This window comes from Brienomyrus brachyistius, chromosome 25 (genome assembly GCF_023856365.1).
Source record: "Brienomyrus brachyistius isolate T26 chromosome 25, BBRACH_0.4, whole genome shotgun sequence".
Classification (NCBI taxonomy): domain Eukaryota; kingdom Metazoa; phylum Chordata; class Actinopteri; order Osteoglossiformes; family Mormyridae; genus Brienomyrus; species Brienomyrus brachyistius.
In genome coordinates, this window is record NC_064557.1 from 6,540,482 (window position 1) to 6,553,210 (window position 12,729).

The window sequence follows — 12,729 nt, forward strand, 5'->3', positions numbered from 1 at the left end:
CAGCAACAAGCAAAGCAGCAGCAAAAATAAACAGAGAAGCCTTTACCTCACCAACACAGGTCCGGCCAAATCGGTCTCAGGAATGTTCATCTCTGGGACAGCGTGATCTCCGTTGTTCCTTGACGAGGGACTGGGCCAATCCTCAATCTCATCTGGATCTGGTCCCATCAGGCTCTACGCCTTACTTACTTCTATCGCAGGACCCCATCGTCAGGAACAAAGAACTCAGCTGCCCCACGTTGGGTGCCAACTGTGGTAGAAAAATTTTTAATCGACCTCTCTGATAACACAGAGAGTCACTTAGAATAAAAGTCTGGACCTCTCAGTTTGGTGAGTAAAGGAAATCTGTTTTATTCCAGCAATCCAGCAAAACACTCCCATCACACTCTGGCACTCGGTACCAAGTCACCTGGAGCACAGAGAGCAACCAGTTGATAAACCATAACTCCCAATTCCCAATAAGGACTTCTAAGTCCTGATTGGTCACGAAACATCAACAAACCGAGCTCAAATGTGTAACAAACACAATTCTCCTGCTCTATTGGTTCACCTTGGTAGCAAGGTAAAATCCACACATCTTGCTCAATTTACCGGAATCTGTCTCAGCTTCTAGACTCTACTTGAGATATGTATATAGATATTGATCATATGACGTCGAATCACTATTAATGTTTGGGTGTTCCATTGATTAATGATTAACACATTGACGTATTGTCATTGATTCACTGCAAATACATGGTTAACATATGATTAGTATGATTAACATCATTACTTATACATTTGCACTACCGCATAACATACTATATATTGTCTGTTGCAACTATTTTATAAAGCTATAACTCATTGTGCACCAGTTGGGGCAGCTTCCAATCTCTTCCTGCAGGTGGTTTCTCCCCCCCTTTTGTTCCTCTGTCTGCCTCTCCAAGGTCTGAGCTTTCGTCAGGGTCTGCGGAACTTACTGCAGGCAGCTATCACGAAGCGAGGTCACACAGTATTCAAAACAATCTCTTCTTGCCTAAGGCCTAAGACATGACAGACCCAATTCCCTCTTTGTTCATTACACTATTTGTAACCTTCTTTATGTAACAGAATCCTTGAAAACCCCTTTCTCACATAAGTATTTCATTAACATTTTCACTTTCTGTAATAAAAACATTTCAGAGCTCACAAAGGACTGTGAAATGGATATTTCAACTTCCACCGGTTTCTTACCATTAAGTGAGCTGATTGCAAAGGTCTGTAATTAGGCCTGTTGGTTTTGTGAAAATATTTGTGCACACATGTGACCTAGGCAGAGACTCGAACCCGGGTCTCAGAGGTGTGAGACAAGAGTGCTAACCAGTGCACCACCATACCAAATTAAAAACATTCTATTTTCAAAAAATAATATTCTAGTACAGATAATGTCATTAAGGATAAATTGCACAATAATGTAATTATATTAAGAAATCTGCAGAATCATTTTACCATTCAATATTTTATTATATATTTTAAACATCTTCCGTTCCTCAGAGACCTAGTAAAGCAGTTCAACATGTTCACGTTCTTGGTTGATCGCGTGTATCATCAGAAGTTTTGTAAAGTTTGCTGCGTCATTTTTAACCACATGCCCCGCCCACACCTACAAACAGCGTTCTCAGTCATCTTGGGGGGAACGGAATGAGCTGATTCGTGCACCATCTAGGGGACAGTGAGTGGCTTGCACGTAATTTATAATAACTCCACTCACTGTAATATATATAAATGTATTATATGTTTAACTGTATCATGTATTATATATTAACAAGAACCAAATGGTTATTTATATACCACCCATATTTAATCATTTACCCGGAAATAATGGAAATTCTACATTCTTGTCAAAAACAGCTTCAGTACGAACCAGTTATAGTCAGTATACCTGTGGCCAAGAGTTTTGATTAAGGAAAAAACGTGTATGTTTCGTTTTTTTACTATGTCCACGATTTTAAAAAAAATACATTCGAATTAAAATGTCCGTCAGATTTCGCCATGGCGTTGACCCCTAGCACGAACAAATATGCAGTTCGGATATGCTTCCGTTATTACGAATGGTATAAACCTATAGATGTAGTGTAATCGTGGTGATTAAACCGAGAGGTCATCCATACTCAACTAGGCATATTAGTTAAACTAAGGCCTAAGTTACTAATAATAGGATGTGGACTCCGAAAACCCAGAAAATCCATAGAGTATCCATAGTAAAGCAAAACTAGTGACTGATTCCAGCTAATAAAGTGGAAAAAAACGTGCATGTGACATATAAAACATGGCTGAACCGAAGTGAAATTATCTCGGCCCAAAAGGCACCAGGCTACGCTTGAATATAAAATGTAAAATAAATTCGGCAATGAACTGAACAGTTAATTACAAGGAGTAGGATATTTGAAAGGTGGATTTGATAACATAGTTCTTTCAGTTTTTTCCCCAAACTTAACTTTGCGTTTTGTGATTTCTATTTTTATGTGAATTAATTCTTTAAGTCGGCTATTTGTTTTTTCGTTTGAGTAAGCTAATAATTTCAATTATTAATAGCTTGTTCAAATACACAGCAAACACGAGTATAGGCACAATCTGGTTGCATTTTTATTATCATTTTACTTGTTTCTCTCTTACATTGTATATACAGTGATGCACATAACTGGTACGCAGTGATATTTTCGGCAATCGATTGTTATAACAGAGTTAAAGCACAAAAAATAGCATATAAAGGATAAATCATGTAGCTAAATTTCCTGTCATATCCGCGCAAAGTACGCATTTGCGCTGTTACAGCGCACAAACAGTTTATACGCCATGCAAGCGCCTAGCATACCCTCACTTTATGCGCGCAGCCCTGCGGGCGTCGCCGCTCTGAATGCGCGCGGTCCGCCGGTATCCCGGCAAGCCGCTGATCGCTTAAAGTCCCACCAAGTGAGAAGCGTTTTTCCGGATACACCTGCGGAAACCGCGAAGAAGCAGCTCGGCACTGCGATCTGTTACCGGATCGAGTCTCCGCTCCCGTCTTCGCTGGACCCTGCTTTCGGCTTCGTGCAGGTCCGCTCGGTTCGGCTCGGCTCAATTCGGCTGGGAGTGGACTTTTTTTTTGTTTGGTTTTGCGAGCCGTCGACGTGATTTATTGTACATGCAGGGCGATCGGGCGTTTTCAACTTCGCTCAAGTTTGTTTTTTTTCGTCTTGTGTTTAAAGTTTTTGTTTTTTAGCAGATTAAAAGACCAACTGCGATGGGATGCTGTGGCAGCGCCGAGGTAATAAATCGGGATCCCGAACCCACTATGGAAAACCTTGTATGCATTAATATACCTGATTTGGAAAATAAATATAGCATTGCAATGTATTTTATCCAATGGACGTTGAATGACGGGTGCGATGCAGGTTTTGCAGAAGTTTAGTGTTGTTATTTCCGACTTGATGAAAGAATATGCAACGTCTGCATGTGTTGCATGTTAAAGGTAATGACAGAATGTAATAATAATAGGTATCTGTACGTTACACGTATATATTAGTCTGTTTGCGAGGAGCTTGGTTTCGCAAAAATAATGACCTGGTTTCTGTATGATGTTGATCGGTTTGCCGCAAAGCCCGAAGAATATTGCGTGGTATGCTCCTAAATAATTTAATGATTTCGAAAAATAGATCCCCGAATACAGGCTGTTCACTTGAGTTGTTTTCTAGCAGATATCTTGCATTATATTGCCGATTAGTACCGTCAGCGCGTCGCCTGAGCGTGGTCAGGTGGTTGTGTTCCTTATTTTTTTGGGAAGGCGTCGGACCTCTCGCATGTATGTATTTATGTCCACAGAGGCCAAAACGAGAATGGAGACCTTTAGAGGAAAGGTGCTGCACGGATATCCCCTGGCTCATTGTATTCCTGCTGTTCTGCTTCGGCATGGTGAGTCTCAGACGTGGTATCTGCTGTCGGACTCTTCACTAGCCGGATTCTGTTGTGACACTCCTGCGCCGGACCTGATACTTACTTAGTGCTTCCATCATGCTTGGATTATAAATGAGAACTTTTACATTTTCATTTAAATCCTGTAGTATCTGATACGTTTTCCATGTGTATTGTGCATTATAGGACATTTATACTCTACTTTCCAACTCTTTCCACCTCTCTGCCGCTTCTTTGAATAGGAGCGTGTTTGCCCTCCTTACGCCAATCTCATCCTGTATTGGGAGCCTCGTAGATGAGTATCGAGGTGCCGTTAACGTGGTAAAGCAAAAATAGGCCCGTGTTTTGTACAGTGAAAATCCTCCTCGTGATGTTTCCGAACATCGCTGACCCAGATTTGCGAGGAGAGTAAGAGGAGAATCTGCTGGCATTAAAATAAGCATTTAAAGCTGCTTGACCGCGCACCTATTAGCCGTGTCTTTTTTTTTATGCCTTTGACTTTGCAAGTCACCTCTTTTAAAGATGAATGTGTATTATTATTATTATTATTATTATTATTATTATGGGATGCCCCTGCTCTACCTGAGTGACTGACTGGCAGCGTTGGACTCCCACAGATGTTCATCTGCGGGTTTGCCATCGCCACGGGGGCTGCTTCCAGGCTGGTGTCGGGCTATGACAGCTTCGGGAACACCTGCGGCCAGAGGAACTCGCCCATAGCCGGCATCCCACTCAGCGGCAAGGATCAAACCCAATACAAGTGAGTCCTCCGCACGTACTTACCTTTCAGTGATCTGTTCTCTTACTGGGTTGGCATGGCAGGTGGCCCGTTGCCTCCCACCTCCCGGGTTAGGGGTTCGAATGCAGCCTCTGTTCTGGCTGTGGGGAATTTGCTTGTTGTTTTTGGGGTACAGCCTATTTTCTGGGTTCTTCAGTCCAAAAATGTAACGTACGGTAACTCTTACTGCTGTGTCTAAATTGTCCATATAGTGTGAGTGTGTGTGGCATCCCATACAGGGTATAAGCCTGGTTGTACCCTCTGCTTGCCCTCTGTGATCTCATAGCTGATGCCTGAAATGGCGATGAACCAGGATGGAAAACATGTTGGATACCAGGATCCAGGATCAGGGCTGCCTGCTCCTGCCAAAGCACAATCCATTCACGTATTTTAGAACCTTTGTATTCTGTTAAGATCTTTCTTCACAGCATTAAGTTTTGTGCCATCTCCTTGTTTAGGTACGTCTTCTTCCTCGATCCCTGCAACATCGACATTGTGCACAGGAAGATCAAATCCATGGCACTGTGCGTGTCCAAGTGTCCCGATGTTCCACTCGTGTCATACGCCAGCCTCCAGAATTTTGCTCTTCAGAACGGTGAGGTGTTCACACTGACCTAATATGCAGCCAAAGTGTTCTGGAACTGAAATGAATGTGTTTCTGCTTTGGGGTAGCGTAGTAGAAAGGTTCATGAATGTTTAGTCTTTTAACAAGTTGTGGTTAAACTGCAGTGTCAGTGAATGTTTGTATAATTTTTGTAGGTTCCTTGCTCTGCTCCTACGACTTGAAACCTGACCAATACACCACAAGTCCGGATACAGCCACAAAATGTCCCAAGCTTCCTGTACCGAAAAGGTGAGGCCGGCTTTGTTGTGTCCTCTATAGCCAAAGCTGTCTTTTGGCTTCGCTTGTGGGAGTTTTACTTACACAAAGTGTTCTGAGGGCAGAAGATAAAATGGTTGGTTCAGGGAGAAAACCAATCAAAATGGGGAGGAGATGCGTCCAAGCAACTAGAGAAGGCAGGACCAACCAATCAGATGTCTTGGTCCCACCTCCTCTAGTCACTTTTTGATTGGTTATCTCCTTGAGCCAGTCATTTTCTTTCTGCCCTCCAGAACATTTTGTGTAAGTAACATTCCGACAAGCTTTGTCTTCATGACGTCATAATGATGCTGAGCGTCTCACCCGAACACAGCTCGTCTCTGCCCATCTTCCATCGCTGCGCCCCCATGGACGTCGCCTGCTACTCCAAATTTGCGGAGGCCCTCATCACCTTCGTCAGCGATGACAGCGCACTGCACAGGCTCATCGCCGGAGTGATGACCAGCAAGGAGATCATCGTGGGCCTCTGCTTGCTGGCTTTAGGTAGCTTCCTGCACGCTATCAGCCTGCTCTGTGCTTAATTCGGTTTTTATGCTGAGTCTCTGTACACTGCAGTTCAGTGCTGGTCAACTCGACGTGCACAGTACCAGCCAAAAGTTTAGATACGCCTACCCACAGAAAGGGTTATTTGTGTTACATTCTCTGCATTTTAGAATAAAGACATCAAGACTATAACATGTATGTAATCATGCACTGACCAAAAAAAAAGTATATAAAACAATTATTTGTTTGTGGCTGGGGGGGCAGGCAGCTCTCTGGGTTGGGATTCAGAAGGTTGCCAGTTCAGATCGCTGATTCAGCAGTGATCCCACCTTTGGGCCCTTGAGCGAGGCCCTTAACCCCCATTGTCCCAGGGACTGGCTGACCCTGCTTTCTCCTCCTTTCATGAGGTGGCCTCCTGGGATGCTTCTCCAGCTGTCCTGAAGGAGGTCCCACATGTATGCTGAGCCCTCATTGGCTGCTTTTCCATTATGCCCACGCAAATGCTGAGCCCTCATTGGCCGCTTTTCCGTTATGCCCACGCAAATGCTGAGCCCTCATTGGCCGCTTTTCTGTCACTCTCTGGTCAAACTCCTCCGAAACCTTTTCTGCAGTGTTTAGTTCAGGTGACCAGGTCATGTGATGCGACACTGTCACTCTCCTGTGTTGGCGGCTTGGTGTGTCCAAAGTTTTGACTGATACTGTAGGCAGCCGCTTAGGGCACCATCCTGTGTGAGGGGCACCACCTTCGCCAGTCGGTTTCACTTTCTCTAAAACTTGCCTAGGGCGCCCCCCATGGGCTCGGACCGGTGAAGCTGCAGTCGCACATATCTTTTCTTCCACTCTGAACTGAGTACTTATCTGTCTGGAGTAAGTCAAGGTGTGACTGAACAGCACATTTCAACACCTGTTTGCCAGGATGACTGACCCAACGGGATTGTTAAATGGTCACTGAGGGAAGAAAAGACACATCATAAGTCAGGCCTGTCCAGACATAGCTGATCGATTTAGTGAAGCACTATCAAACTTAAGTGTGTTGTGTTAAATTATTGCAGTTGATGCCCAGTGAAGAGAAAGATGTAGACATCCAAGCTGCGTTATGGCTGAGAGCTTTGCTAATGCTCTATTCCCTAGGGCATCTTTTGTGTTATCGGCGCTAGAGTGAGGGCTGATGGCCCATAATGAAATGCCTCGTCTCTCTCCTGTCATGCAGTGCTGTCGTTTATCCTGATGCTTGTCATCCGCTACATCTCTGCTGTGCTGGTCTGGATCCTCACCGGAGTTGTGATCCTCGGCTCGTTGGGTGAGCTAAGATAACCCTCTGTACCCTTGATTAGACTGCCGAACATCCACCAATTCTGCATTTACACCAGAATGGATTTCAAGAACAGTGTTTCCCAATCCAGTCCTCGGGGACCCACAGACAGTCCACATTTTTGGGACCAGAAACACGAAGCGTCTGTGGGTCCCACGAAGACCGGGTTGGGAAATGCTCTTCTAGAGTATTGCTCTGAATTACAGAGTAGTATGTCACCAATCACCACCAAAAACTGAATGCTAGCTTGGTGCCCCATCGTTTAATTTTTTTTCACCAAAAAGCTGTGATTTGTGGTCTAATGAATATCAAATTTTATCATTCAGATTTCTAGAAAAGTATAATAGGCTTTTTCTCTGCGCATTTTGTTTGTATTGATAATTGCTAAATAGCTCTAAGCCTCGAACCCAGGTCTATATGTGTTAAGCGTAGCTGATGTGGGAAAAGATGAACCTCTTTGTCTCCAGGAGGAACCGGTGGGCTCTGGTGGCTCTATGCAGATCACCGGAAGGCTTTGAATACAACCATGGCTTCAAATGACCTGCAGGTGGCCCAAGACAATGTCCATGCCTTGCTAATATATGCCATCATCGCAACTGTTTTCACAGTAAGTGCTTGAGTTTTGATTTATTTTCGTTTTGCTGTGTAAAACATTAATATCACAGAGCTGTCGCAGAGTTTTACAGGTAGTGTTTTACAGAGTTTTACCATCAAGTCTCACATTGCTGAAAACTCAATCCTGTCTGGTTGATTTTTTTTTTTTCTGGGCGGGTCTTTGTGTAAATGGTGACATAGACTGTCAGCAAAGTACCAATTTGTACCTTTGAGGGTACAACTATCTGTCACTGATGCTGTACCCTTGAGGGTCTGCTAATTGTGTCTCAGTTGTAGGCAAATTTACCTTTGTGAGGTATAGAAATGGACACAGAGGAACGTTGTTGTGCTATTGGAGGGACGTCAATGTTGTTTGTATGAAACTGCAAGACGGTACCCCCCTTTTTCTGACTCTGCATGTGCAAGAAGATGCTTTATAAATGTTTTCATATGAAGTAAATTACTGGAAAAGCAAGAGTTTGCTTGAAGATCCTTCCTCTTTGGCAGTTTTATGCTTTTCTATTTTTGATGGTTGACCACAACCGTATAGACACTAATTAAACTGCCTTGTGATCTGTCTCTCTGACCTTGCATTTTCACTCACACTTAATGTATTTATGATATGGCTGGTTACTGGATGTTCCTGGGGAGTTTAATGTGTGGTTGTTGATGGTGGCCGTCTCCCATCCAGGTGGTCCTGCTCCTCCTGGTGTTCATCATGAGGAAGCGTGTGGCTCTCACCATCGCTCTCTTCCATGTGGCTGGGAAGGTTTTCATACACCTGCCTCTGCTCGCCGTCCAGCCAGTTTGGACCTTCCTGGCCCTCATGTGCTTCTGGGTCTACTGGGTCATGGTTCTGCTCTTCCTTGGCACTGCAGGTGAGGACAAAGTGGGTCCTTGCGCTCGCGGTCGGATTATCTGGGGGCCCTAGCATGTTGTCGGCACGAGCATTTGGGTGTTGCCGATTTTTTTTAAACGAACTGTTGCATTTTCCCAGAGTCGGGGAGGAGCCCTGATTTGGGGGGGCCTCAGGCTAATGTCTACATAAATCCGCCCCTGCTCACACTCACTCTGGCTTCACATGTCTAAGGCCCTATATCTGCAAAGTTGAAACTGTTTCACAATATGGTGATGTGTTACTCTGCAGTTTCGAAATCTGTGCCCACGATCCGAAGGTTATGGGTTCAAATCCCACGTCAAGCAGAATAATCATATCACCGTTGGGGCCTTGAGCAAGGCCCTTCAGTTGCTGTAGTTTTGACCCCATTAGCTGGTGCTCTTCGTTAGATTTGGGGCTTTCAGCCCTTTTATGAACAGAGAGCACCATCTAGTGGGGGTCAGTAAATACAGCAAATGGTTCATGAAGCTTCGTTTTGCCATCATTACTTAACCCCAGTTGCTCCAGGAACTCTTGCTGACCCTGATCTCTAATCCACACTTGTACATGTCAATTTGTACAAATGCATCTGCTAAATAAATGTAAATGTGAAGGATCAACACAAAACCGCTGGTACTCTATTGGTTTGGGTACTTTAGTTCTGCTTTATTGTGTCCTGAATTGTGTGTGTGTGTGTGTGTGTGTGTGTGTGTGTGTGTGTGTGTGTGTGTGTGTGTGTGTCTCTGTCCTCAGGTAACCCAGTCAAAAACAACCAGACGGGTTTTGTGGAGTTTCACATGTCCGGCCCCCTGCAGTATACAACATTGTACCACATCGTGGGGCTGATCTGGATCAGTGAGTTCATCTTGGCCTGCCAGCAGATGACGGTGGCTGGGGCAGTGGTCACCTACTACTTCACAAGGTTGGCGTGCGTCATACTAAGCACCAGTGATGGCCGAATGAAGCTTGAGGAATTGCTTGCTGTATTTTCTGACCCCACTAGATGGTGTCCTCTGTTCAAAAATAGGGTTCAAAGCATGACCAAGTAAACCAAGAGCGCCATCTAGTGGGGTAACAAAAAACAGCAAATGGTTCATGAAGCATCATTTGGCCATCACTACTAAGCACCTACATTCTTTAATTAACCATAAGTAGCCCCCTCACCCAGTGGCCTAAAGTAGCATTGTAAACATAGAGAAAACAATTGTGGGTTTTTAATTGACTTATTTGTTTGTTTTACTCTATTTTGCACTTGGAGACCACTGCCCTTGGTTCCTCTTGCAACCCAGCAGAAAAAAGGTTTTCGTATTAATGGTGGCTATTTTAAAAATGTATTATAACCAAAATGCCCAGGATGTCCCCTGCGTTGTACAACAGGTTTCACCATGATTGAATATATGGTTTGTAAGACCAGTCTCATGTCCCCTGCAGGACAGAAACGAACTGCTGAATCTTAGGAGAACAGTTTAGATAAATGGTTAGGCGGTGGGGTGCAACTACTAAGGGTGAATCTTAATATTCATACTTGTGTTCTTGTGAACCCATTTTACGCCATCTTCCATTGACCAGGCCCAATACTTAGAACACAAGTACAGAAGACTGTAAAAATCCCTGGATGTTGGTCTTGCTTCGCCCTAAATATCAAGGATACGCTGGTTTCAACCTCGCTATGCTATGTAAACATCCATCCCTAAAAGCTGGATGAGCAAGCTCTGTAGCACTAGTGGTCTTCTCCTTGACAGTTTGACAGTTCCTTTGTTTCGCCATCTCAGGGACAAGTCCAAAATGCACGCGACGCCGATCCTCACGTCCGTCTTCCGCCTGGTACGGTACCACCTGGGCACGGTGGCCAAGGGCTCCTTCATTATCACGCTGGTCAAGATCCCTCGCCTCATCCTCATGTACATCCACAACCAGCTCAAAGGAAAGGTACGGCCACAGCTGGCCCCGTCTCGCACGGCTGGGCGGCCGGATCGATGAAGGCTGTAGGCATCTTAAGCTAGTGTGCAGACAGACGTTATCCCTGAACATTCTGAGGAACGTGCTCCTGCTGATTGTTGCAGGTAATCATTGCTCCTGGTACGTTCTGGGATAAGTGGACTCGTCTGGACTTATCCGATGATCCAAGTGGCACTTCAGTACATTCGTTCTGTGTGAAAATGGTTTTAGTGATCGCAGTGGTGAAATGAGCTTAAAAGAAAATCATGCAGAATTATAACCTGCATCTGGCAGTTTCCAAAATATCGAATGGTATTTGTATAAAGTGAGGTGAATTACTGTAGGGAGTTCAGTATGTGGTAAAATTCCTCTGAGATATATATATGTATATATGTGTGTATATATGTGTATGTGTGTATATATATATATATATGTGTGTGTGTATATATGTGTATGTATATATATGTGTATGTGTATATGTATGTTATATTGATGAAATATGTTAAATGCATGATCTGATTTTTGCTGGCTTCCTTTCAGGAAAATGCCATCGCTCGCTGTTTGCTAAAAGCTTGCATTTGCTGCCTGTGGTGTTTGGAAAAGTGCCTCAGCTATTTGAATCAGGTAGGTTTTATTTCCATTTCCATCACGTCTTGTGCATACCGCTGTCTCCTGTGACTGAAACGTACTTGACCCCCCCCCCCCCCCCCCCCCCCCTTGCAGAACGCGTACACCGCCACCGCCATCAACAGCACCAGTTTCTGCACATCGGCGCGCGACGCCTTCCTGATCCTGGTGGAGAACGCCCTGAGGGTGGCCGCCATCAACACCGTGGGCGACTTCATCCTGTTCATGGGGAAGGTGCGGCCTGGTGACGCAGCCGGTCGTTGCGGGAGGAGGCCGTCGACCTGGCTTCGCTCGTTTTTATTCGTTATGCTCAAGCATGCACATGTCGACAAAGAGCGCTGGCCAGGAGTGCTTACTGTCAGACACGTGACCGCCTAAATGCTGCAGGCATTTATATATAAAGAGAACATTTTGTCTCTCGATCTTCATGATCATCTAATATGCTGACTGTTTCGTGGCTGGAAAAATGCTGGTTAAATTTTGAGCATCCTGGATGACGTCATGAAGACAGTAGCTGCACAGTTGGTTTGTTGGTGTGCGTGTTAATCTTTGTGTTCCTGCTTCTGTCTGGCCTCAGATCTTGGTCGTGTCCTGCACGGCCTTTGTGGGGGTGCTGACGCTGAACTACCAGCGCGAGTACACCGTATGGGTGGTACCGCTGATCATCGTCTGCGTCTTCGCCTTCCTCGTGGCCCACTGCTTCCTCTCCATCTTCGAGAATGTGGTGGACGTCCTGTTCCTCTGCTTTGCCATCGACACCAAGCACAACGACGGCAGCCCGGGCAGGGAGTTCTACATGGACAAAGCTCTCATGGTGAGTTCAGTCCCCATATGGGTCAGTGAAAGGTGTTTAATATTCTTCATTTCTTTCGTCTAGGTACTATGGCTTCCTCCTGCAATCGGTAGCCTAATTGACACCCTCTACATTGCACATACTCTATGATTTTGTGTGCATGTACCCTGCGACAGACTGGAATCCAGGATGTAACCCTACTTAGGGCTGTATGCTGCCTAGGATGGGCTCCCACCCCCCAACAACCCTGACCAGGATTGGTTAGACAGATAGATGTGTTTTACTAGCATGCTCTGGTTACGGGATATCAGATACAAGGTCTAAGCTAGCAGTGGCACCCAGGTGCTGCATGAGCCCCTCGGACGTTGAGTTGGGCCTGACTCTCCTGCTCCCACTCCGGCAGGAGTTCGTGGAAAGCAGCCGGAAGGCGCAGGCTGTCCCCAGCCGGTCCGACGGCACCGACGGCAGGGAGATGAGGCCCATGGTAAGTGAGGAGACCGCCGGACCCCCTGCACCGGGTTTTTGGCCTATGGGTCTG

The 12,729-nt window shown here is 45.3% G+C and overlaps 2 protein-coding genes across 3 annotated transcripts in view; both read left to right on the forward strand.

Annotated features, from left to right (window-relative positions):
- The window catches only part of LOC125720524 (choline transporter-like protein 1), a 37,467-nt gene that overhangs the window by 21,112 nt on the left and 3,626 nt on the right, over positions 1 to 12,729 (forward strand). The gene's annotated exons all lie outside the window — the stretch shown is intronic.
- Positions 1 to 12,729, forward strand: part of LOC125720523 (choline transporter-like protein 1) — a 37,157-nt gene that overhangs the window by 20,802 nt on the left and 3,626 nt on the right. Inside the window, exons 1-16 of one of the 2 annotated variants that reach the window (XM_048996027.1) lie at positions 2,800 to 3,054; positions 3,224 to 3,265; positions 3,820 to 3,909; positions 4,527 to 4,669; positions 5,146 to 5,282; positions 5,447 to 5,540; positions 5,881 to 6,050; positions 7,261 to 7,350; positions 7,830 to 7,969; positions 8,648 to 8,834; positions 9,587 to 9,755; positions 10,606 to 10,762; positions 11,312 to 11,395; positions 11,495 to 11,632; positions 11,976 to 12,212; positions 12,595 to 12,675. In XM_048996027.1, the coding sequence (XP_048851984.1) occupies positions 2,815 to 3,054; positions 3,224 to 3,265; positions 3,820 to 3,909; positions 4,527 to 4,669; positions 5,146 to 5,282; positions 5,447 to 5,540; positions 5,881 to 6,050; positions 7,261 to 7,350; positions 7,830 to 7,969; positions 8,648 to 8,834; positions 9,587 to 9,755; positions 10,606 to 10,762; positions 11,312 to 11,395; positions 11,495 to 11,632; positions 11,976 to 12,212; positions 12,595 to 12,675 (2,199 nt within the window). In that variant the 5' untranslated portion in view covers positions 2,800 to 2,814. Of the gene's footprint in view, positions 1 to 2,799; positions 3,055 to 3,223; positions 3,266 to 3,819; positions 3,910 to 4,526; positions 4,670 to 5,145; positions 5,283 to 5,446; positions 5,541 to 5,880; positions 6,051 to 7,260; positions 7,351 to 7,829; positions 7,970 to 8,647; positions 8,835 to 9,586; positions 9,756 to 10,605; positions 10,763 to 11,311; positions 11,396 to 11,494; positions 11,633 to 11,975; positions 12,213 to 12,594; positions 12,676 to 12,729 lie in introns of those variants that run through there. The other variant, XM_048996028.1, reaches the window with a different exon arrangement.